The 25390-nt window shown below is 44.7% G+C and overlaps 1 protein-coding gene across 1 annotated transcript; it reads left to right on the top strand.

The window, feature by feature from the left end:
* Positions 1-15585: 15585 nt before the first annotated feature.
* Positions 15586-18209, top strand: LOC127305730 (subtilisin-like protease SBT1.4). The gene has a single exon (XM_051336257.2). The coding sequence runs from the start codon at positions 15728-15730 to the stop codon at positions 18086-18088; it is 2361 nt and encodes a 786-aa protein (XP_051192217.1). The 5' UTR covers positions 15586-15727; the 3' UTR covers positions 18089-18209.
* The last annotated feature ends 7181 nt before the right edge of the window (positions 18210-25390 follow it).

Genomic DNA, 25390 nt, shown 5'->3' with positions numbered 1-25390 from the left:
GGTAGTGCTTATGGAGGACATCACGCCGAAGATAGAACCGCGCAAAAAGTTCTACAATCAGATTTTTATTAGCCAACTCTCTTCAAAGATGCAAGGAAGTTTATTTTATCTTGTGATGAATGTCAAAGGGTTGGTAATATCTACAGACCCAATGAAATGCCTATGAATTATACTCTTGTTATTGAACCATTCGATTGTTCGGGATTTGACTTCATGGGTCCTTTCCCTTCTTCAGAAGGTAACACTCATATACTTGTTGATGTTGATTATGTTACTAAATGGGTGGAAGCCATACCCACAAAAAGTGTTGATGGTGAGACCTCTTTAAGAATGCTTTTAGATATTATTTTTCCTAGATTAGGAGTTCCTAGATATCTTATGACTGATGGAGGTTCTCATTTTATTCATGGTGGTTTTAGAAAAACTCTTGCTAAATACGGTATTAATCATAGAATTGCTTCCGCTTATCATCCTCAAACTAGTGGGCAAGTAGAATTATCAAATAGAGAGATTAAATCTATCTTGCAAAAGACTGTTAATAAATCTAGAAAGAATTGGGCTAGTAAATTGAAGGAAGCACTATGGGCTTATAGAACTGCTTATAAAAATCCCATGGGTATGTCACCTTATAAAATGGTTTATGGGAAAGCTTGTCATTTACCTTTAGAACTAGAGCACAAAGCTTATTGGGCTATAAGAGAACTAAATAAAGATCCTAAACTTGCCGGTAAGAAGAGATTGCTACAATTGAGTTCTCTAGATGAATGGAGAAGTGAAGCTTATGAAAATGCTAAACTCTTTAAAGAGAAAGTTAAGAAATGGCATGATAGAAGAATCATTAAAAGAGAATTTAATGTTGGGGATAAAGTCCTATTGTATCGGTCTCGTCTCAGATTTTTTGCAGGGAAATTACTCTCAAAATGGGAAGGACCATATGTCATTGTGGAGGTGTATCGTTCAGGGGCAATTAAAATTAGTTCTCTGCAAGGCGATGCCACACAAGTGGTGAATGTACAAAGACTCAAGCATTATATCTCTGGAGATTCTTATAATGAAGATGTTGATGTTATTCGAGTGGTAACTAGTTCCTACTCGCCCTCGAGTAGGTAAACGATAATAACAATAATTTCTGAAGTGACATGCTACTTACATAATCTTGATCATACTATTGCAAAGCATATGAGATGAATGCAGTGATTCAAAGCAATGGTAAAGACAATGAATAAACAACTGAATCATATAGCAAAGACTTTTCATGAATAGTACTTTCAAGACAAGCATCAATAAGACTTGCATAGGAGTTAACTCATAAAGCAATAGATTCTTAGTAGAAAGTTTTGAAGCAACACGAAGGAAGATATAAGTTTCAGCGGTTGCTTTCAACTTCAACATGTTTATCTCATGGATAATTGTCAACACAAAGTAATATGATGAATGCAAATAAGCAAGTATGTAAGAATCAATGCACAGTTGACACAAGTGTTTCCTTCTAAGATGGAAGGAAGTAGGTAAACTGACTCAACATAAAGTAAAAGAATGGCCCTTCGTAGAGGGAAGCAGGGATTACTATTTTTGTGCTAGAGCTTTTATTTTGAAAACATAGAAACAATTTTGTCAACGGTAGTAATAATTCATATGTGTTATGTATAAGACATCCTATAAGTTGCAAGCCTCATGCATAGATTACCAATAGTGCCTGCACCTTGTCCTAATTAGCTTGGATTTACATGGATTATCATTGCATAGCATATGTTTCAACCAAGTGTCACCAAGGGGTACCTCTATGCCGCCTGTACAAAGGTCTAAGGAGAAAGTTCGCATTGGATTTCTCGCTTTTGATTATTCTCAACTTAGACATCCATACCGGGACAACATAGACAACAGATAATGGACTCCTCTTTAATGCGTAAGCATTCAACAACAGATAATATTCTCATAAGAGATTGAGGATTGTTGTCCAAACTGAAACTTCCACCATGGATCATGGCTTTAGTTAGCGGCCCAATGTTGTTCTCTAACAATATGCATACTCAAACCATTTAATCATGATAAATCACCCTTACTTCAGACAAGACGAACATGCATAGCAACTCACACGATATTCAACAAAGGTGAAATAGTTGATGGCGTCCCCAGGAACATGGTTACCGCTCAACAAGCAACTTATAAGAAATAAGATACATAAGTACATATTCAATACCACAATAGTTTTTAAGCTATTTTTCCCATGAGCTATATATTGCAAAGACAAAGAATGGAACTTTAAAGGTAGCACTCAAGCAATTTACTTTGGAATGGCAGAAAAATACCGTGTGGTAGGTAGGTATGGTGGACACAAATGGCATAGTTTTTGGCTCAAGGATTTTGGATGCACGAGAAGAATTCCCTCTCAGTACAAGGCTTTGGCTAGCAAGGTTGTTTGAAGCAAACACAAGTATGAACCGGTACAACAAAACTTACATAAGAACATATTGCAAGCATTATAAGACTCTACACTGTCTTCCTTGTTGCTCAAACACTTTTACCAGAAAATATCTAGACCTTAGAGAGACCAATCATGCAAACCAATTTCAACAAGCTCTACGGTAGTTCTCCACTAATAGGTTCAAACTACATGATGCATGAGCTTAAACATGATCTACTTGAGAGCTCAAAACAATTGCCAAGTATCAAATTATCCAAAACAATATGAGGCATTTTCTGTTTCCAACCAAATAACAATAAACGAAGCAGTTTCAACCTTCGCCATGAACATTAAAGTAAAGCTAAGAACACCAGTGTTCATATGAACGAGCGGAGCGTGTCTCTCTCCCACACAAGCATGAATTTATTCAAAGAATGAAAATAACAAAACGAAAATAAAAGCACACAGACGCTCCAAATAAAGTACATAAGATGTGACGGAATAAAAATATAGTTTCAATAGAAGAAACCTGATAAATTGTTGATGAAGAAGGGGATGCCTTGGGCATCCCCAAGCTTAGACGCTTGAGTCTTCTTGAAATATGCAGGGATGAACCACGGGGGCATCCCCAAGCTTAGACTTTTCACTCTTCTTAATCATATATCATCCTCCTCTCTTGACCCTTGAAAACTTCCTCCACACCAAAATCAAAACAAACTCATTAGAGGGTTAGTGCATAATCAAAAATTCACATGTTCAGAGGTGACACAATCATTCTTAACACTTCTGGACATTGCCCAAGGCTACTGAAAGTTAATGGAACAAAGAAATCCATCCAACACAGCAAAAGAGGCAATGCGAAATAAAAGGCAGAATCTGTCAAAACAGAACATTCCGTAAAGACAAATTTTTCAGGGGCACTTAACTTGCTCAGATGAAAAATCTCAAATTGAATGAAAGTTGCGTACATATCTGAGGATCACGCACGTAAATTGGCAGATTTTTCTGAGTTACCTACAGACGGGGCTACTCAATTTCGTGACAGCAAGAAATCTGTTTCTGCGCAGTAATCCAAATCTAGTATCAACCCTACTATCAAAGACTTTTCTTGGCACAACAATGCAATAAAATAAAGATAAGGAGAGGTTGCTACAGTAGTAACAACTTCCAAGACACAACAAAATAGTAGCAAAATAAAAACATGGGTTATCTCCCAAGAAGTGCTTTCTTTATAGCCATTAAGATGGGCTCAGTAATTTTAATGATGCTCGCACAAGAAATAAGAGTTGAAGCAAAAGAGAGCATCAAAATCAAATTCAAAACAAATTTAAGCCTAACCCACTTCCTATGAAAAGGAATCTTGTACACAAATAAATTCATGAAGAACAAAGTGACAAGCATAGGAAGATAAAACACGAGTAACTTCAAGATTCTCAACATAAAGAGGGGAAACTTAATTAATATTATTAAGATGCATATAACCATGTTTCCCTCTCTCATAATAACTTTCAGTAGCATCATTGATGAAATCCACAATATACCCATCACTTAAAACATTCTTATCATGGTTCATATGCATAAAAGTATCATTAATTTTGGCATAAGAAGAGTTCTTCTCATTAATAGTAATTGGAGCAAGATTATTATCAAGAATTTGAACATGGTAAACAAGTTGCATACTAAGGGAATTTTTTTTGGCAATCCAATCATAACTATGACAAGTTTCATAAGGATAGTTATAACCTATATCATAGCATTCTTTATAATAATCATCAAAGGTCGAAGGCATAGTGTCATCATAAGAAATAGAATAGTTATCTTTCACAGTATGTTCATCTGTGACCATACCATCATTGTTACTAGAAGGAGATGTATCAAACATATAATGATCAGTAGCAAAAGGATTTTCAAACAACTCATCCCCAAGCTTAGAGCTTTCTATATCATTATGGGAGGAAGCATGGATAATACTGATACTATGGCAATTATTAACATCATCATTTTTAGAGTTAGTTTCCCAGAGATTTTCAATATCAAAAGTAGTGTGCTCTTTCAAATCATGATCACTAATGTAGGTAAAGGGCATAGGAAGATCATTGTACTCAGATTCATTATCGTAATAATCATTAGGAGCAACATACTTACGGTTACCTATCGTTATCTCATACACGCTGGGATATGCCGTTACCTCTTTCTCTTTATTCCCCTTCTTCTTCTTCTTCGTTACCTTCTTCTTCTTCTTCTCTTCCTTCTCCTCGATCCCTTCTTTAGGAGGAATAGGCTTGAAGGGAGGCTTCTCCACATAACCTGATTTATTTCCAGAAACAATAGAAGAAACTTGGGAGGATTCCTCCTTTTCATCAACAAGTTCAAAACACACAGCGGTCCTATCATATTTTGGCAAAGTGTCATCTTCTAAAATATTTTGTATGTAAGTATTTGTATGGCAATTATCAATGCAATAAGAAAAACACCCATGCAGGACATCATCAATATCAAGATCACTCATATGTAACAAAGAGATTTTTCTTGATAACTCTTCACACCACAAAAATAAAGTAAGTTCATCATGCTGATTAGGAGTAATTTCATCATCACAATACAAATTTGCAGCACTCATGGGGTTCGAATTATCATTGGAGGAGCATTGAAAATTAAAATGACCCACTCTATGACAAAGTTCACAAATAAAAGGATAGATGGCACAAACTTTTTTACCAAGATCATCTAGAGCCCTAGACCACTTTCTAGTTTTTTCATTCATATGATGGATACAATATTCATCTTCGATTTGATTAATTCCACAGGGTCTATGCATTCCACAAAAATTAACATGCTTATAAGAAATAGCATTTTCAGAAGTTTGGGCATGTTTATTGCAATCATTAACAACAATTCCATTTTCCATGCAAGTGTCTTTAAAAGGTTCATGATACTTATCAAAATTCTTCCTAGGTAATTCAAAATGAGAGGCAAAAGCTTTATAAATATTTGCAGCAACTTGAGAGTCAAGACCATAAGTAGCACTCATATTTCGAAATTTACCAGTATCCATAAAAGTTTCAATGCATTCATAATCATAATTTATACCTGACTCTCTACCTTTGTCGTTCTCCCAATCTTCAGTATTCTCCTGAATCCGATCAAGAAGATCCCATATAGCTTCAACCTCCTTGCTTGTGAAAGATCCCTCCAAACAGGCATCTAGATAGTCCTTGTGATGTCCTGAAAGCCTTGCATAAAAATATTAATAATAACATTACGGGGGAGCTCATGAATGGGACATTTGAGCATTAGTGACTTCAATCTCCCCCATGCTTGGGAAATACTCTCTCCATCACGAGGATAGAAGTTATAAATCTAATTCCTATCAATATGCACTTCATGAGGAGGATAGAATTTAGAATAAAAGAGAGATACAATTTCCTCCCAACCAAGAGAATGACTATTCTTCAGCAATTTATACCAATGCGCCGCTTTACCAGACAACGAAATAGAGAATAGTTTCTTCCTCACTTCATCCATAGAGATACCTGCACACTTGAATAACTCGCATAATTCATGCAAAAACAGTAAATGATCTCCAGGATGGACAGTTCCATCCCCTTCATAACGGTTATCCATAACACGTTCAATAATTTTCATGGGTATCTTGAAAGCAGTACTTGCAGTAGGTGGATTTAAAATATCACAAGCATCATTAGAGTTATCGCATATGGGAGATAAAGTATTATCAGAGCAAATTTTCTCCCCTAAAGATGGGAAGCTAAAAAGATCATAAAAACTAGCTTCCCCAAGCTTAGACTTCTCCATAGCATTAGCAGTAATTGCGTTCATACTAATAACATTGCTACTAGCATGCAAATAAGGTTCCATAGGTTTTTTAATTTTCGCATCAAATAATTCATGTCTTAACTCAGGAAAAAGATTAAAAAGCTCACCAAATTTTTTGTTGTTTTCCATTATGCCTAACTAGTGATAAACAAGAAACAAAAAGATGCAATTGCAGGATCTAAAGGAAATAGCTTCGAGCACTCACACACCGGCAACAGTGCTAGGAAATAGCTTAGTAGTCGGAGGATGTGAATACCTTTTACCTTACCTCCCCGGCAACGGTGCCAGAAAATAGCTTGATGTCTACGCACGCTTCTATTCCTGTAGACAGTGTTGGGCCTCCAAGAGCAGAGGTTTGTAGAACAGCAGCAAGTTTCCCTTAAGTGAATCACCCAAGGTTTATCGAACTCAGGGAGGAAGAGGTCAAAGATATCCCTCTCAAGCAACCCTGCAATCACGATACAAGAAGTCTCTTGTGTCCCCAACACACCTAATACACTTGTCAGATGTATAGGTGCACTAGTTCGGCGAAGAGATAGTGAAATACAATTAATATGGATGTATATGAGTGGTAATAGCAATCTGAAATAAATATGGCAGTGAGTAAACATGCAGTGGAACAGTAAATAAACGGAGATTCGATGTTTGGAAACAAGGCCTAGGGATCCTACTTTCACTAGTGGACACTCTCAACATTGATCACATAACTTAAACTACTCTACACTCTCTTGTTGGATAACAAACACCATTCATTGTGTAGGGCTACAAAAGCACCTCAATGCCGGAGTTAACAAGCTCCACAACATCCGGAGTTCATATTTAAGTAACCTTAGAGTGCATGATAGACCATTGCAATTATACCGAGTACTAACATAGCATGCACACCGTCACCGTCAGGCTATGAAAGGGGGAATAGATCGCATCAATACTATCATAGTAATAGTTAACTCCATAATCTACGAGAGATTACAATCATAACCTATACCAAGTACTACATGATGCACACACTGTCAACATTACATCATGGAGGAGGAATATACTACTTTAATAACATCACTAGAGTAGCACATAGATGATATTCAACTAGATCACAAAGAGAGAGAGATGAACCACATAGCTACGGTAGAGCCCTCAGCCCCGGGGGAGAACTACTCCCTCCTCATCATGGAGACAACGATGGCGGTGAAGATGGCAGTGGAGATGGCTTCCGGGGGCAATTCCCCGTCCCAGCGGCGTGCCGGAACAGAGACTTCTGTCCCCTGAATCTTGGCTTCGCGATGGCGGTGGATCTGGAAGGTTTTCTGGGGTTTCGTCAATCGGTGTCGAAGTTTTAGGTCACGACGACTTATATAGGCGAAGAAACGGAGTCGGAAGGGGTCTGGGGGACCCACACACCAGGGGGCGCCCCCCCTCTGGCCGCGCCGCCACCATGTGTGGGGGCCCTGGGCCTCCCCTCTGGCCCCTCTTCGGTGTTATGGAAGCTTCGTGGAATTATAAGATCGTGGGCCTTGATTTCGTCCAATTCCGAGAATATTTCCTTACTAGGATTTCTGAAACCAAAAACAGCAGAAAACAGGAACTGGCACTTCGGCATCTTGTTAATAGGTTAGTTCCGGAAAATGCATCAAAACGATATAAAGTGTGAACAAAACATGTAGGTATTGTCATAAAACAAGCATGGAACATAAGAAATTATAGATACGTTGGAGACGTATCAGTAACTCCGGAAGCTTTCATCAAAGGTCAAATTGACAGTTCTGCAGAGTTCGACTTTGAATAGGTAACAGTACTGGTAATAAAAAGTCCGCGTTTAACTTTCCGAACAATGTTTTTGCTGTTTTTGGAAAATATGAAAAATTACGAGATCGAAACGGAGTGGAGGAGACACACGAGGGCGTGCCCCCATAGGCCGGCGCGAGCCCCAGCCTGGCCGCGCCACCCTATGAGGAGAGCCCCTCGTTGCTCCTCTCCGACACTGGTTCGACCTGGTACTTTCCTTCTGTCGTAAAAATTTCTGCTATATAATCCCCCGGACCCCTGGAGGTCCGTATATTGTTTTCTCGACGTGTTTTGTTTTGAGCTGTTTTCTGCCAGGATCTGTTTTTGATCTAGAAGCACCATGGTCTCCAACAACAAGGGCAAGGGGCTTTCGGATGAAGATATTCAAGATCTCGAGTGGAAAGAGGTGGATGAGAGCGTCAAGGATGAAGATGAAGAAGAAGTGGAGGAAGACTCGCATGCATACCCGCGTGCCACCGTCGCAAGTGTCGAGGTGGTGGAAAACCCTTTCAGTACCAAGAAGAGCGCAAGAACTCGCACCAGAGGAAAGGTTCCACGTCACTACCTAGCTCCAAAGACATCTCCTCCAGGCACCTACAACCCCTTCCGCAATCTAATTTACAATAGTCAAATTGAAAGGATTCCCAAGGCAGTATTGCCTAGCAATTGGGATATAGATCATTCTAACACTGCAGGAAGGATGAAGCCTGAAGCTGAAGAGTGGGGAAACAACTCTAAGAGTTGGGACTCGCCGTCAGACATACTTCTTAACCGCGTCGAGCACAATTCAGAGATGATCCACAACCTCACGTGCGAGATTGATGAGCTAAAGGAGCTTGTTAGGAAGCTTATCAAGAATTCATCACCACCACCGCCGAAGGAGTAATTCATCATCGGTATTGGCATCCCCTTGGTTTGTTCCAAGCTTGGGGGAGTGCCATGGTATCACATCATCACTATCTTTTACTTTTTACTGTCAAGTAGTGTCATATCATGAGTAGGGAAGTTATCATATAAGATGGGTTGCAGTGTGGAAGTATCTCTCTTTAGTTGGTTGTCTATGTATCCCTTGGTGTGAGTTATCGTTATGGAATATTAATGAGAAGTCTTATCATTTACATATTGCACATCTTATTTCAGTTTGCAATTTCTACTATATGATTGATCTTGTTGTTAGTATTGGTATCACTTTGGGAGCATTGAGTAAATCTATTTGGTTTTGGCAAACTTAGCATTGGTCAATAGCAACAACACTTTAAGTTTAAGTAGAAAAGAGAAATACATGTAGATATGTTGTTTCATTGTCTTTCTTTCTTGTTAGCTCTTAGCTTATTATTCTGAAGTTAAGATTGTTTGTGCTTACAAGGAAGATGCTTGATTGTTTCTATCATATGTATATTTGTTTGTTTCCCTCAAATCTTATGCTTGCTAATCAACCTTGCTAGCCAAAAACCTGTACTGAGAGGGAATGCTTCTCGTGCATCCAAACCTTAACCCAAACCTATGCCATCAGTGTCCACCATAACTACCTACTATGTGGTATTTCCGGCCATTCCAAGTAAATACTTCATGTGCTACCTTTAAACAATTCAAAATGTATCATCTCTTATTTGTGTCAATGTTTTATAGCTCATGAGGAAGTATGTGGTGTTTTATCTTTCAATCTTGTTGGGCAACTTTCGCCAATGGACTACTGGCTTCATCCACTTATCCAATAATTTTGCAAAAAGAGCTGGCAACGGGGTTCCCAGCCCCAATTAATTAACTTTCATAATTTTACAAATAGACACTCCTCCATGGTATGAGATTGTTGGAAGGCACCCGAGGATTCGGTTAGCCATGGTTTGAGAAAGCAAAGGTTGGGAGGAGTGTCATCTCTAATAAAATTAAAATAAATAGACACTCCTTCATGGTATGAGAATGATTGGAAGGCACCCGAGGATTCGGTTAGCCATGGCTTGTGAAAGAAAAGGTTGGAAGGAGTGTCACCCAAAAATAAAAATTTCATGGGAGCCGCTCTTTGAAAGTCTGTCTGGCAAGGGGGATAGAGTACCCACTACCATTCGTTGACAACAACAAATACCTCTCAAAATTTTACTTTTATACTCACTATATGATTTCAAAACTGAAAAAGCTCTAGCACATGATTTAATCCCTGCTTCCCTCTGCGAAGGGCCTATCTTTTACTTTATGTTGAGTCAGTAAACCTATTTCCCTCCATCTTAAGCAACCAATTGAGTTGTTGTGATCAAACTATTTATATTGTGATCTAATTAATCATGCCTTTTATTCTTCCTTGTTTAGTACAAGTTTTATCTGAATGAATATAGCTTTGAAAGTTATCAATGATTATGAGGAGATTATTATGATTGAGTATGCAAGTTGTGCCATATAAGCTTTAACATAAGAGCGCTGCTCGACAGATAAGTACAATCTGTTAATTGTTCTCTGACCAAGAACGAAATTTGCCATCACCAATTATGATTTCTTATGCACCTTTATTTGTGATTACCTTCTACTTGTTTCAAGTTGAATTATATGAGGAATTTGTTCACTAGAATGTCTTGTGTGAATTAATATGATGCTTCTTGTCCGTATTTGGTTTATCGACTCTTCACTCCATAAACATGTGGTCCTGTTTACCGAGTTCAGTTTCGCTTGGGGACAAGCGAAGTCTAAGCTTGGGGGGAGTTGATACGTCCATTTTGCATCACTATTTTATATCATAATTCACTGTTATTCATTGATATATTTCATATTTAGAGGTGATACTTATGTTATTTCATCAATTTTGCATGTTTCATGATTATTGGAGAATCGCGCACCGGAGTCAGGATTCTGCTGGAAAAAGCACCGTCAGAATGCAATATTTTGGAAGATCAACAATTGACGGAAATTATACGGAAAATCCTATTTTTCCAGAAGACGGAGATAGCCAAAAGGAGGAGCCGAGGAGGGCCGCCATGGGCCCCCCATAGGCCGGCGCGGGCCCAGGCCTGGCCGCGCCGCCTTGTGGGGAGGGGGCCCACAGCCCCCTCTGGCCTCCTCTCCTTCGCGTATTTCTTCGTCCCGAAAACCTAAGCTCCGGGGGTAGTCGCGAAGAGTCACAGCCGCCTCTGCGGGGCGGAAAACACCAGAGAGAAAAGAGCTCTCCGGCAGGCTGAAATCTGCCGGGGAAATTCCCTCCCGGAGGGGGAACTCGACGCCATCGTCACCGTCATCGAGCTGGACATCATTGGGATCATCATCACCATCATCTCCATCATCATCATCGCCATCTCCACCGCTGCACCTCGTCACCGCTGTAACAATTAGGGTTGGATATTGATTGTTTGATAGGGGAAACTCTCCCGGTATTGATTTCTACTTGTTATTGATGCTATTGAGTGAAACCATTGAACCAAGGTTTATGTTCAGATTGTTATTCATCATCATATCACCTCTGATCATGTTCCATATGATGTCTCGTGAGTAGTTCGTTTAGTTCTTGAGGACATGGGTGAAGTCTAAATGTTAGTAGTGAATTATGTTGGGTAATATTCAATGTTATGATATTTAAGTTGTGGTGTTATTCTTCTAGTGGTGTCATGTGAACGTCGACTACATGATACTTCACCTTTATGGGTCTAGGGGAATACATCTTGTACTCGTTTGCCAACTGCGGGGTTGCCGGAGTGACAGAAACCTAAACCCCCGTTGGTATATCGATGCAGGAGGGATAACAGGATCTCAGAGTTTAAGGCTGTGGTTAGATTTATCTTAATTACTTTCTCGTAGTTGCGGATGTTTGCAAGGGGTATAATCACAAGTATGTATTAGTCCTAGGAAGGGCAGTGCATTAGCATAGGTTCACCCACACAACACTTATCAAAACAATGAAGATTAATCAGCTATATGAAGCGAAAGCACTAGACTAAATTCCCGTGTGTCCTCAAGAACGTTTGGTCATTATAAGTAAACAAACCGGCTTGTCCTTTGTGCTAAAAAGAATTGGGCCACTCGCTGCAATTATTTCTCTCGCATTTTACTTACTCGTACTTTATTTATCTGCTATATCAAAACCCCCTGAATACTTGTCTGTGAGCATTTACAGTGAATCCTTCATCGAAACTGCTTGTCAACACCTTCTGCTCCTCGTTGGGTTCGACACTCTTATTTATCGAAAATACTACGATACACCCCCTATACTTGTGGGTCATCAGATACGCTCGGAGAAGAATGTGAGAATTCGTGGCGTTGGGAAATCCTCGTGGGATCCCACCTCTCCAAACGTGACGTACCTTCTTGCATAGGAAGGGAACAGGGGAATACATCTTCGTCTCCTCGTGCCTCAGTTATTTCTATACCCAAGCTTACTTTCCTTGTGATAGCCATCGAGTTTGAAGTATCTATTATATCTTGCTATCACTTGTTGTTCATATATATATATATATGTATATATATATATATCTTGTGCCTATCTTGCTTAGCTCTAATTGTTGTTATCACACTTAGTTGAGCCTAGCATATTTAGGGTTTGTGTTTGTAAAATAAACATTAGTTTAATTCCGCATTCTTACAAGTCAAATCCGTAAGAGTTTTTAAAAGCCTATTCACCCCCTCTAGGCGACATCTCGTCCTTTCAAAAAGTATTTCTCGAATTTATAGTTCGACTCAAGGGAAACAGAAGAATACCAGTAAGACTTTAGAAATTGAGGCATCACTCTCAACCATATCCGTGTATCAATATTCTCAAAAAGGAAATAATGATTGCATCAGTTGAATCAAAGCAGTAACACAAAACAGTAAACAATAGTAGCAGATTTCTAATTTTCACCGGAAGTAGTGAATTTGTAACTTTAGTGGCTAAAAGCGTAGGCATGAGGTGATAGCAAGGTGTTGCATGAATAAGGTTGATCATAAAATATAATGGAAATAACATAGTGTTCATCTCTAACTTCGTTATGTGTAGGTATGTATTCAAAATATAGTGATGCGTAGGAACCAAGAGAATTTGCACAACATATGTTGTCCCACATGCTCATTTCATCGGGGCCAACTTAGAACTACATGTAATTAATGTCTACCCTTTTTGAATAGCCCATAACAATGCATTAGCACTACACGAACACAGAATATCCTCAAATTATCACATATTCCCCTTGTTTTCCCTAACTGTCACTTTAGGGTTACATGTTTAACATAATCATAGGTAATACACTTTGCATATACATACCATACTCAAATATAGGATGGGGCAATGAAACTCAGTACTGAAATAATGTCACTCCGACCTTAGCAACAAGCATTAAGCATAGCAAAGGTGTATCAACACCATACAAGAATACCTCAAGATAAACACATCAAATCTCGATACACATGCATGATTACATGATCAATCTTATCCAATCCCCATCCACCTCACATGCCTAAAGAGAACTACTCACTCATGGTGATGGAGATTGAGCACATGGTTGATGGAGACGGTGTAGATGACGATGATGGTGAAGACGGCGTCGAAATCCCCCTCTCCAGCGTGGAGAGTAGGAACAATTGAACGCCCGAAACAAAGATTGTGGTGGTGGCGATGCTCTGTTTCGTGAATATGCTCCATCCTCCTCGGTGAATAGGTTTTCGGGGTATATAATGAGGTATGCAAAAGAGGAGGCGAGACGGTGTCCAAGGGCTGAAAGAGCCCATGTGGCGTCCCCTAGGGTGGGGCATGTGCCAGCTAACCTAATACCCAGCCTATTGATCTCCTGGTAGCCCACTTTAGCTCATTTTGTTTGTCTCAAAAATTCTAAAGCGTGGTCTCTAACTTTGTCCTTTTTAAGTCTTGTAGCCCCTGTAATCTAAAAAAATACGCGCACCAGATTGACAGATCTGATGCGGAGTGTGCTAATCACGTTAAAATTTAGATGTATCTAGATTCTAGAATGACAGAGGAAATATATTACTCCCACTATTCTAAATATAAGCCATACAATTTTTGGTACGGAAATTAAGAAACAAATATTTTGAAAAAATTACAACATATTTGGCTGGGATTAACCCTAGACAATTGACGTGAGCTAATAGAGGGTTTTGCATATGATAAGAAACCTAATCAAATCCCTAAAAATGTTGTCCAAACGAGTAGGACAACGCAGTAAACCTTATATTTTGGAATTTTTCTTAAAAAACTATATGGTTTATATTTAAACGGAGGGAGTATGTAAGAGCATCTCCACTCGTCCCCGCGAACAGGCCCCCGGCGTGCCCTTTTTTTCATCCGGACGGCGAAAAATGGCCCAGCCGCGCCCCCGGTTCCTCGTTTTTCGCCGGATTTGGGCTTTCATCCATCCGGCGAGCCCACGCCAACCCCGGCCTACCGGGGAGCGCTCGGGGACTCCGGACGAAGTGAAAGCGCGCGAAATGCCGAGATATTTCTCCCGCGCTTTTCGCTTTGTCTTCGCCGCAGAGGTGGACCCGACCGGTCAGCGACACGCGCATCGTCTTCTGCGCGCACTAAAGGCTGTCGCCGGTCAGCTCGCCGCGGACGCGTCGCATTCCACGCGGCATTTAATCGCCGGCACCAGCCGCGCCTATATACCCCGCTCCACTCGCCGCGACACGTATCCCCGTTCCACTCTCCCTCCACTCTCCCGATCCATGGCGTTCAACGACGAAGACGGCGCAGCCAACAATGGCTTCCCCCGCCGGTCGCTCCACGCGTAGGAGGGGCACCTCCTCCACCAGGCGGGGTACTCCTGCCCGCCGAACACGAGGCCTCCCGGCGGCGGGTGGCGGCTAAGTGCTGGCGGCGTACCAATCCTCCCGCCGCCCCGGGGCCACGCCCTCGATGTCGCCATCGAGGAGGCTCGGATGACGATGACGGACGAAGAGCGCGCCGACCCGCGGCACCACCCCGACAACTACACGAGCTGGAACTCGTTCTTCCTCCGGCGGTGGGAGCGGGAGCTGGCGGCCTAAGACGGCCCGCCGCCTCCGCCTCCGCGCAACAACGCCGCGGGTCGCCGACGTTGGTGGGGAGACGCCGTCCAAGGCAGCAGCCAGGCGGCTTCGGCGCCGCCGCAGTTCGACGACGACGGCTCCGACGACGATGGCGCCGGCGACGACGGCGACTACACGGTGTTCTACCGCCATTTCGGCATGTAGAGCGCCGTGTTTTAATATTTACAGTTGTATTCCCCTAGCCGAATTCGAAATATAGTCGAATTCGGCCTCTATGTATGAACTTCGCCCTCTATATAGTAAATATCATTAAATTTAGTCTAAATTCAATCGTTTTTGCCGTATTTTATCAAGTTTCCGATTCCTAAATTTAGATCGCCGTCTTCGCCTGAGCACGCGGCTGGGAAACTACTCCTTCCCACGCTAAATTTATGTCCAATCCAGTGTAAATTTCCCCGGATTTCGGTGGGGAGGGCAAAGGAGTGGAGATGCTCTGGTAACCGAAATTCAATGACCTTATCTGTATCGACCGGGAGACTGATGGAGCACGAGCGAGGAGCGATGAGGCCACTAGATGATCTCCAGATTCCATCGGCGTGTCTCCAATCCCATCCGAAGAAGCGAATCCAAGATCCACACGACCGCGCACCCCACCCACCCTTCACGCGCGGGCCCGACTCCTTTTAAATCGTCTCCCGATTGGTTTCTTTTACGCCAACCTTCTCTATCATCTGCTGCAGAGGCATTGACCAATCTGCTTCTACTGAGCTCAACGCCATGGCTATGTCCATCGGGCCGGTTCTCGCCGCCGTCCTCATCGTATTCGTCGTCGCGGCCACAGCGGTAGCGGAAGAAGCCAAGGGCGCGCAGTCCACGTACATCGTCCACCTCGCGCCGGACCACCCGGCCCTGGCCCTGTCCGCCGCGCGCAGCGGCAGCCACGGTGCGCTGCTCGGCCGCGTCCTCCAGCTCCCGCGCCACCTGCAGGCGCCGCGGCCACGTCTGATATACTCGTACGCGCACGCAGCCACCGGCATCGCGGCGCGGCTCACCACCGCCCAGGCGGCACACATCGCTACCCAGCCCGGCGTGCTCTCCGTCCACCGCGACGAGGCGCGCCAGCTCCACACGACCCACACCCCGGCGTTCCTCAGCCTCAGCCAGGCGGCCGGGCTCCTGCCCGCCGCGTCCGGCGCGTCGGGAACCGCGTCGGACGTCGTCGTCGGCGTGCTCGACACCGGCATCTACCCCATCGGCCGCAGCTCCTTCGCGCCGGCCATCGCGCTCGGCCCGACCCCGTCCACCTTCTCCGGCGGCTGCGTCTCCGCGGGCGCCTTCAACGCCTCCGCGTACTGCAACACCAAGCTCGTCGGCGCCAAGTTCTTCTACAAGGGCTACGAGGCGGGCCTCGGCCACCCCATCGACGAGTCCAAGGAGTCCAAGTCGCCGCTCGACACCGAGGGCCACGGCACCCACACCGCCTCCACCGCCGCGGGCTCGGCCGTGCCCAACGCCGGGCTATTCGACTACGCGCGCGGCCAGGCGCTGGGCATGGCCCCCGGCGCGCGCATCGCGGCCTACAAGATCTGCTGGAGCTCCGGCTGCTACGACTCTGACATCCTCGCCGCCTTCGACGAGGCCGTCGCCGACGGCGTCAACGTCATCTCCCTCTCCGTCGGCTCCAGCGGCTTGGCCCCCAGCTTCTTCCGCGACTCCATCGCCATCGGCGCCTTCGGGGCGGTCAAGAAGGGCATCGTCGTCTCCGCCTCGGCCGGGAACTCCGGCCCCGGGGAGTACACCGCGACCAACATCGCGCCGTGGATACTCACCGTTGGCGCGTCCACCGTTGACCGTGAGTTCCCCGCCGACGTGGTCCTCGGCGACGGTAGCGTGTACGGCGGCGTGTCGCTCTACTCCGGGGAGCCGCTGGGGTCGACGCAGCTGCCGGTCGTCTACGCCGCGGACTGCGGCTCCCGGCTCTGCTACCTGGACGCGCTTGACAAGGAGAAGGTCGCCGGAAAGATCGTGCTTTGCGAACGTGGAGGCAACGCCCGCGTGGAGAAGGGCGCGGCGGTGAAGCAGGCCGGCGGCGCCGGCATGATCCTCGCCAACACGGAGGAGAGCGGCGAGGAGCTGCTCGCCGACTCCCACCTCGTCCCGGCGACAATGGTGGGGCAGACCTACGGCGAGAAGATCACGCACTACGTCAAGACCGACCCGTCCCCGACGGCCACCATCGTGTTCCGCGGCACGGTCATCGGGAAGACGCCGTCGGCGCCGCAGATCGCGTCCTTCTCGAGCCGAGGGCCCAACTACCGCGCGCCGGAGATCCTCAAGCCCGACGTCACCGCGCCCGGCGTGAACATCCTCGCGGCCTGGACCGGCGAGGCCTCCCCCACCGACATCGACATCGACCCGCGGCGCGTGGAGTTCAACATCATCTCCGGGACGTCCATGTCGTGCCCGCACGTGAGCGGCCTCGCCGCGCTGCTCCGGCAGGCGCACCCGGACTGGAGCCCCGCGGCGGTCAAGTCAGCGCTCATGACCACGGCGTACAACGAGGACAACTCCGGCGAGACCATCAAGGACCTGGCCACCGGCGTCGCGTCCACGCCGTTCGTCCGCGGCGCCGGCCACGTCGACCCCAACCGCGCGCTGAACCCAGGCCTCGTGTACGACGCGGACACCGCAGACTACATCGGCTTCCTCTGCGCGCTCGGCTACCCGCCTTCCCTGATCGCAGTGTTCACCAGGGACGGCTCCGACGCCGACTGCTCGGCGAAGCCCGCCCGCTCCGGCGACCTCAACTACCCGAACTTCGCGACCGTCTTCTCCTCCTACAAGGATTCCGTCACCTACCACAGGGTGGTGCGCAACGTCGGCAGCAACGCGAGCGCGGTGTACGAGGCCAAGATCGAGAGCCCCGCCGGCGTGGACGTGTCGGTGACGCCGAGCAAGCTGGTGTTCGACGAGGAGAACGGGAGCCTGGCGTACGAGATCACGCTGGCCGTGGCCGGCAACCCGGTGATCGTCGAGGCCAAGTACTCGTTCGGGTCCCTGACGTGGAGCGACGGCGTGCACGAGGTGAGGAGCGCCATCGCCGTCACGTGGCCGAGCGGCGGAGCGTCGTCCATGTAAAGAGATGTACAGCGACTTTGGTTTGGTGTCACACTGTCACGCGATTGCTCTCGTTTTACTCTGCACGCGCCTGTGAATTTTACTCCATTTAACTCTGGAATAAATTCTCTTTGATACAATATATATACGAGTATTTCGTCCTCCATTTTGGTTCGGCTGTCACTGCCACGGCAGTGCCACCCACCATGGTTTATTGCACTCTCGGTCCTCTGCGAGATAATGCACATGAAGCAATCGGCATGGACCTTGCATTCTCTTTATTTATCATAATACATTAAAGTAGCATATATATAACAATTCGATGATGGGCATGTATGACCTTTTTTCTTAAGCGATTGACTACACAGTGGTCAACCACTATTGGGCCTACCCGGTGGTCAGTTCGGACAGCCCATTAGAGGCAAAACACGTTTGTTGTTCTTTCCCGAAAAGGAAATCACGGGACCACACAGCCCACGTTAAAAAACAACGGAGAAACGACCCACGCACTTTGTCTCGACGGAAGCAGCTAAAAAAGAGGATCCTACCTAACCAGATCTAGGTTCTTCTTCCTCCCCTGTTTCTCCACCACCGCCAGCAGCAACAGCAGCCAGCAGGAAGGGGAGGCAAACCCTAGAACCTCCATGAATTGATCCCCAGATCCTCCAGGAAGTAACACAGCAGGAGCTGCTTCATCTGGACGACGCCCAGAGAAGTAAGAAAGGTAAACAAAGGCAAAAACATGATTCAAATTCATCTAGCAGTTCCATCCAGTTCTACCAGTTTTCATCTAGCAGTTTCATCCAGTTCTAACAGTTCCATCCAGATCCACCACAGATTCTTTAGCCCAAAGTTACATACTGGATGGAACTCACATGTTACTCACATGGAAAGTAACACATAGTCATGCCTGACTTGTTGTCTGTACCAAAGTCAGTAGAAGTCTTCAGGAAAGTAATCTACTTGACGATCTAGCCTGCAGGAAGTAATCTAGTTGATGACCTTTGAATTCTGTAGAAGTCATCAGGGAGTTGCAAGCTGAGAACCTGGTTGTGTTGATCTTGTAGACAGCAGGAAGTATTCAACCAGTAAACAAACATGGCGTTCTTGGAACACTGATGTAGGCATCAATGATATCTGCATGAAAAAAGAAAGAAAATTAGGGTGTAAGAACCATAAAACAATACTTGTATAAAGCTAACAGTAGCTGATGCTTGTTAATTAAACAATGTGAAGAAGTAATTTGCCCTTTGCTGTTTTATTTTGATGCCCAACATGGGTGAAGTAACAAAAAAATGTTAACTTGTTTCTTCATTGCAGGCAATGGATTGGTTTAACCTGCATGGTATTGACCTGAACCATCCGCCTGGCTATGATGGCTTCATTGAACCTGATGGAACTGAAGCACCAGTCCAAGGCACATCAGTAGATGGAACTGGTGCTAATTCTGGATTCATGTCAGTAGATGATACTACTGATGGTGCTCCGACTGGTCAAACACTGTCTAGTGAAGAAAGTGGCAGTGATGGTGAGGTGCAGTCAATGCCAGAAGGATTTGCACCACGTAAACCATACCTAGGGATGAAATTTGATACGTGGGAGGCTGCTAAAGTGCACTACAACAGGTATGCCGAACATGTTGGTTTCTCTATGAAGATGAGTTCTTCCAGAAATTCAGTATTGGACAAGCAGAAGGACATCATTTTCTTTCTCCTCCACGTGCTCCGCCTGCACGCGAATCCTCTGTTGCTCATCATCAGAAACATCAGAAATATCAATATCATCAGAAACATCTATAGATGAACTCTTATAAAACATGACAACCTCATTAAAGACAACATTCCTACTATGCAAAATTTTCTTAGTTTCAGGATTCCACAACTTATATGCCTTAACTCCTGAACCATAACCAAGAAACACACACTTAACAGCCCTAGGCTCTAGCTTTCCATTATCAACATGAGCATAAGCAGTGCAACCGACAACTCTCAATTGTGAATAATCAGCAGGTGAACCAGACCATACCTCAATAGGAGTTTTCTTATCAAGCGGAATACAAGGTGACATGCATGTTTATCAAGTAACATGCGGTGGAGGCTGCTTCAACCCAGAAGCATCTATGCATGCCAGAATCGGACAACATGCAACGAGCTTTGGAGATGATGGTTCTGTTCATCCTCTCCGCACACCATTCTGTTGAGGAGTGTATGGGATGGTGTGGTGCCTGACAATGCCTTCATCGCTGCAATAATCATTAAAAACTGTAGAACAAAACTCCATGCCATTGTCAGTACGAAGCAATTTAACTTTCTTTTCTGTTTCTTTCTCTATCATAACTTTCCACTTTCTAAAAGCATAAAACACATCAGATTTATGTTTCAGAAAGAAAGGCCACACTTTTCTAGAGTAATCATCTATGATAGTAAGCATGTAATTTGCACCACCAAGAGAAGTCTTGCGGGAAGGTCCCCACACATAAGCATGCACATAATCTAGAATCCCTTTAGTGGTATGAACGGAAGCATTGAATTTAACTCTTTTATGCTTACCAAAAATATAGTGCTCACAGAACTCAAACTTACTCAAATTGCAGCCATCTAGCAGGTCTCTCATGTGCAATTCTGCCATGCCATGTTCACTCATATGTCCAAGACGGATATGCCACAGATTAGTTTTACCAGGTTCATGAGGAATAACAGCAGCAGCAATACCAGACAAAGTGCTACCTCTAAGAACATATAACTTTGCAGAATTCATATCACCTATCATGTGAACGAGACAACTTTTTGATACCTTCAGAACTCCGCGAGAACCGGAGTGTTTGTACCCATCAACATCAACAGTACTGAGAGATATCAGATTTCTTGCCATGCCAGGTATGTGTCTCTCATCGGTCAGAGTGCGTGTCATGCCATTGACACGCGTACAACACGCGACCGTTGGGAACCCCAAGTGGAAGGTGTGATGCGTACAGCAGTAAGTTTCCCTCAGTTAGAAACCAAGGTTTATCGAACCAGTAGGAGTCAAGAAGCACGTTGAAGGTTGATGGCGGCGAGATGTAGTGCGGCGCAACACCAGGGATTCCGGCGCCAACGTGGAACCTGCACAACACAACCAAAGTACTTTGCCCCAACGAAACAGTGAGGTTGTCAATCTCACCGGCTTGATGTAACAAAGGATTAGATGTATAGTGTGGATGATGATTTTTTGCAGAGAACAGTAGAACAAGTATTGCAGTAGATTGTATTCAATGTAAAAGAATGGACCGGGGTCCACAGTTCACTAGTGGTGTCTCTCCCATAAGATAAATAGCATGTTGGGTGAACAAATTACAGTTGGGCAATTGACAAATAGAGAGGGCATGACAATGCACATACATGATATGATGAGTATTGTGAGATTTAATTGGCATTACGACAAAGTACATAGACCGCTATCCAGCATGCATCTATGCCTAAAAAGTCCACCTTCAGGTTATCATCCGAACCCCTTCCAGTATTAAGTTGCAAACAACAGACAATTGCATTAAGTATGGTGCGTAATGTAATCAATAACTACATCCTCGGACATAGCATCAATGTTTTATCCCTAGTGGCAACAGCACATCCATAACCTTAGGGGCTTCTGTCACTCCCCCAGATTCACGGAGACATGAACCCACTATCGAGCATAAATACTCCCTCTTGGAGTTACAAGCATCAACTTGGCCAAAGCATCTACTAGTAACGGAGAGCATGCAAGATCATAAACAAGACATAGATTGATAATCAACATAACATAGTATTCTCTATCCATCAGATCCCAACAAACACAACATATAGCATTACAGATAGATGATCTTGATCATGTTAGGCAGCTCACAAGACCCGACAATGAAGCATAATGAGGAGAAGACAACCATCTAGCTACTGCTATGGACCCATAGTCAAGGGATGAACTACTCACTCATCACTCCGGAGGCGACCATGGCGGTGTAGAGTCCTCCGGGAGATGAATCCCCTCTCCGGCAGGGTGCCGGAGGCAATCTCCTGAATCCCCCGAGATGGGATTGGCGGCGGCGGCGTCTCTGGAAGGTTTTCCGTATCGTGGCTCTCGGTACTGGGGGTTTCGCGACGAAGACTATATGTAGGCGGAAGGGCAGAGTCGGGAGAGTCACGAGGGGCCCACACGCTAGGCCGGCACGGCCAGGGCTTGGGCCGCGCCACCCTAGTGTGGCGCCGCCTCGTGGCCCCACTTCGTCTTCTCTTCGGTCTTCTGGAAGCTTCATGGCAAAATAGGCCCCTGGGCGTTGATTTCGTCCAATTCCGAGAATATTTCCTTACTAGGATTTCTGAAACCAAAAGCAATGACAAAGAATCGGCTCTTCGGCATCTCGTTAATAGGTTAGTGCCGTAAAATGCATAAATATGACATAAAGTATGCATAAAACTTGTAGATATCATCCATAATGTGGGATGGCAGATAAGAAGTGATCGATACGTCGGAGACGTATCGGCATCCCCAAGCTTAGTTTACGCTCGTCCAGCGGTGTAAACGATAACAAAGATAATTTACGGAGTGACATGCCATCATAACCTTGATCATACTATTGTAAGCATATGTAATGAATGCAGCGATCCAAACAATGTAAATGACATGAGTAAACAAATGAATCATATAGTAAAGACTTTTCATGAATAGTACTTCAAGACAAGCATCAATAAGTCTTGCATAAGAGTTAACTCATAAAGCAATAATTCAAAGTAAAAACATTGAAGCAACACAAAGGAAGATTAAGTTTCAGCGGTTGCTTTCAACTTGTAACATGTATATCTCATGGATAATTGTCAACATAGAGTAATATAACAAGTGCAATATGCAAGTATGTAGGAATCAATGCACAGTTCACACAAGTGTTTGCTTCTTGAGGTGGAGAGAAATAGGTGAACTGACTCAACAATAAAAGTAAAAGAAAGGTCCTTCAAAGAGGAAAGCATCGATTGCTATATTTGTGCTAGAGCTTTGATTTTGAAAACAAGAAACAATTTTGTCAACGGTAGTAATAAAGCATATGTGTTATGTAAATTATATCTTACAAGTTGCAAGCCTCATGCATAGTATACTAATAGTGCCCGCACCTTGTCCTAATTAGCTCGGATTACCTGGATTATCATTGCAATGCACATGTTTTTACCAAGTGTCACAAAGGGGTACCTCTATGACGCCTGTACAAAGGTCTAAGGAGAAAGCTCGCATCGGATTTCTCGCTATTGATTATTCTCAACTTAGACATCCATACCGGGACAACATAGACAACAGATAATGGACTCCTCTTTTATGCTTAAGCATGTAGCAACAATTAATTTTCTCATATGAGATTTGAGGATATTTGTCCAAAACTAAAACTTCCACCATGGATCATGGCTTTAGTTAGCGGCCCAATGTTCTTCTCTAACATTATGCATGCTCTAACCATTTTAGTGGTAAATCTCCCTTACTTCAGACAAGACAAACATGCATAGCAACTCACATGATATTCAACAAAGAGTAGTTGATGGCGTCCCCAGGAACATGGTTATCGCACAACAAGCAACTTAATAAGAGATAAAGTGCATAAGTACATATTCAATACCACAATAGTTTTTAAGCTATTTGTCCCATGAGCTATATATTGCAAAGGTAGAGGATAGAAATTTTAAAGGTAGTGATACGTCTCCGATGTATCGATAATTTCTTATGTTCCATGCCACATTATTGATGTTATCTACATGTTTTATGCACACTTTATGTCATATTCATGCATTTTCTGGAACTAACCTATTAACAAGATGCCAAAGTGCCAGTTGCTGTTTTCTGCTGTTTTTGGTTTCAGAAATCCTAGTAACAAAATATTCTCGGAATTGGACGAAATCAACGCCCAGGGTCCTATTTTGCCACGAAGCTTCCAGAAGTCCGAAGAGGAGACGAAGTGGGGCCACGAGGTGGCCACACCCTAGGGCGGCGCGGCCCCCCCTTGGCCGCGCGGCCCTGTGGTGTGGGGCCCTCGTGCCGCCTCTTGACCTGCCCTTCCGCCTACTTAAAGCCTCCGTTGCGAAACCCCCAGTAAAGAGAGCCACGATACGGAAAACCTTCCAGAGACGCCGCCGCCGCCGATCCCATCTCGGGGGATCCAGGAGATCGCCTCCGGCACCCTGCCGGAGAGGGGAATCATCTCCCGGAGGACTCTACGCCGCCATGGTCGCCTCCGGAGTGATGTGTGAGTAGTCTTCCCCTGGACTATGGGTCCATAGCAGTAGCTAGATGGTTGTCTTCTCCCCATTGTGCTTCATTGTCGGATCTTGTGAGCTACCTAACATGATCAAGATCATCTATCTGTAATTCTATATGTTGCGTGATACGTCTCCGACGTATCGATAATTTCTTATGTTCCATGCCACATTATTGATGTTATCTACATGTTTTATGCACACTTTATGTCATATTCGTGCATTTTCTGGAACTAACCTATTAACAAGATGCCGAAGTGCCGATTCTGTTTTCTGCTGTTTTTGGTTTCAGAAATCCTAGTAAGGAAATATTCTCGGAATTGGACGAAATCAAAGCCCAGGGGCCTATTTTCTCACGAAGCTTCCAGAAGTCCGAAGGAGAGACGAAGAGGGGCCACGGAGGGGCCACACCCTAGGGCGGCGCGGCCCCCCCTTGGCCGCGCGGCCCTGTGGTGTGGGGCCCCCGTGCCGCCTCTTGACCTGCCCTTCCGCCTACAAATAGCCTCCGTGACGAAACCCCCAAGCATCGAGAGCCACGATACGGAAAACCTTCCGAGACGCCGCCAACGCCGATCCCATCTCGGGGGATCCAGGAGATCGCCTCCGGCACCCTGCCGGAGAGGGGAATCATCTCCCGGAGGACTCTACACCGCCATGGTCGCCTCCGGTGTGATGTGTGAGTAGTCTACCCCTGGACTATGGGTCCATAGCAGTAGCTAGATGGTTGTCTTCTCCCCATTGTGCTATCATTGTCGGATCTTGTGAGCTGCCTAACATGATCAAGATCATCTATCTGTAATTCTATATGTTGCGTTTGTTGGGATCCGATGAATAGAGAATACTTGTTATGTTGATTATCAAAGTTATATCTACGTGTTGTTTATGATCTTGCATGCTTTCCGTTACTAGTAGATGCTCTGGCCAAGTAGATGCTTGTAACTCCAAGAGGGAGTACTTATGCTCGATAGTGGGTTAATGCCTGCATTGACACAGGGACATGTGAGAAAGTTCTAAGGTTGTGTTGTCTTGTTGCCACTAGGGATAAAACATTGATGCTATGTCTAAGGATGTAGTTGTT

The sequence above is a fragment of the Lolium perenne genome, chromosome 6 (assembly GCF_019359855.2).
Source record: "Lolium perenne isolate Kyuss_39 chromosome 6, Kyuss_2.0, whole genome shotgun sequence".
In the NCBI taxonomy this organism is placed as follows: domain Eukaryota; kingdom Viridiplantae; phylum Streptophyta; class Magnoliopsida; order Poales; family Poaceae; genus Lolium; species Lolium perenne.
The sequence above is the reverse complement of the archived record's forward strand: the minus strand, read 5'-3'. Positions and strand labels throughout refer to the sequence as shown.

Coding starts and splice junctions, on each gene's coding strand:
- LOC127305730 (XM_051336257.2), top strand. CDS start 15,728: ATGGCTATGTCCATCGGGCCGGTTCTCGCCGCCGTCCTCATCGTATTC.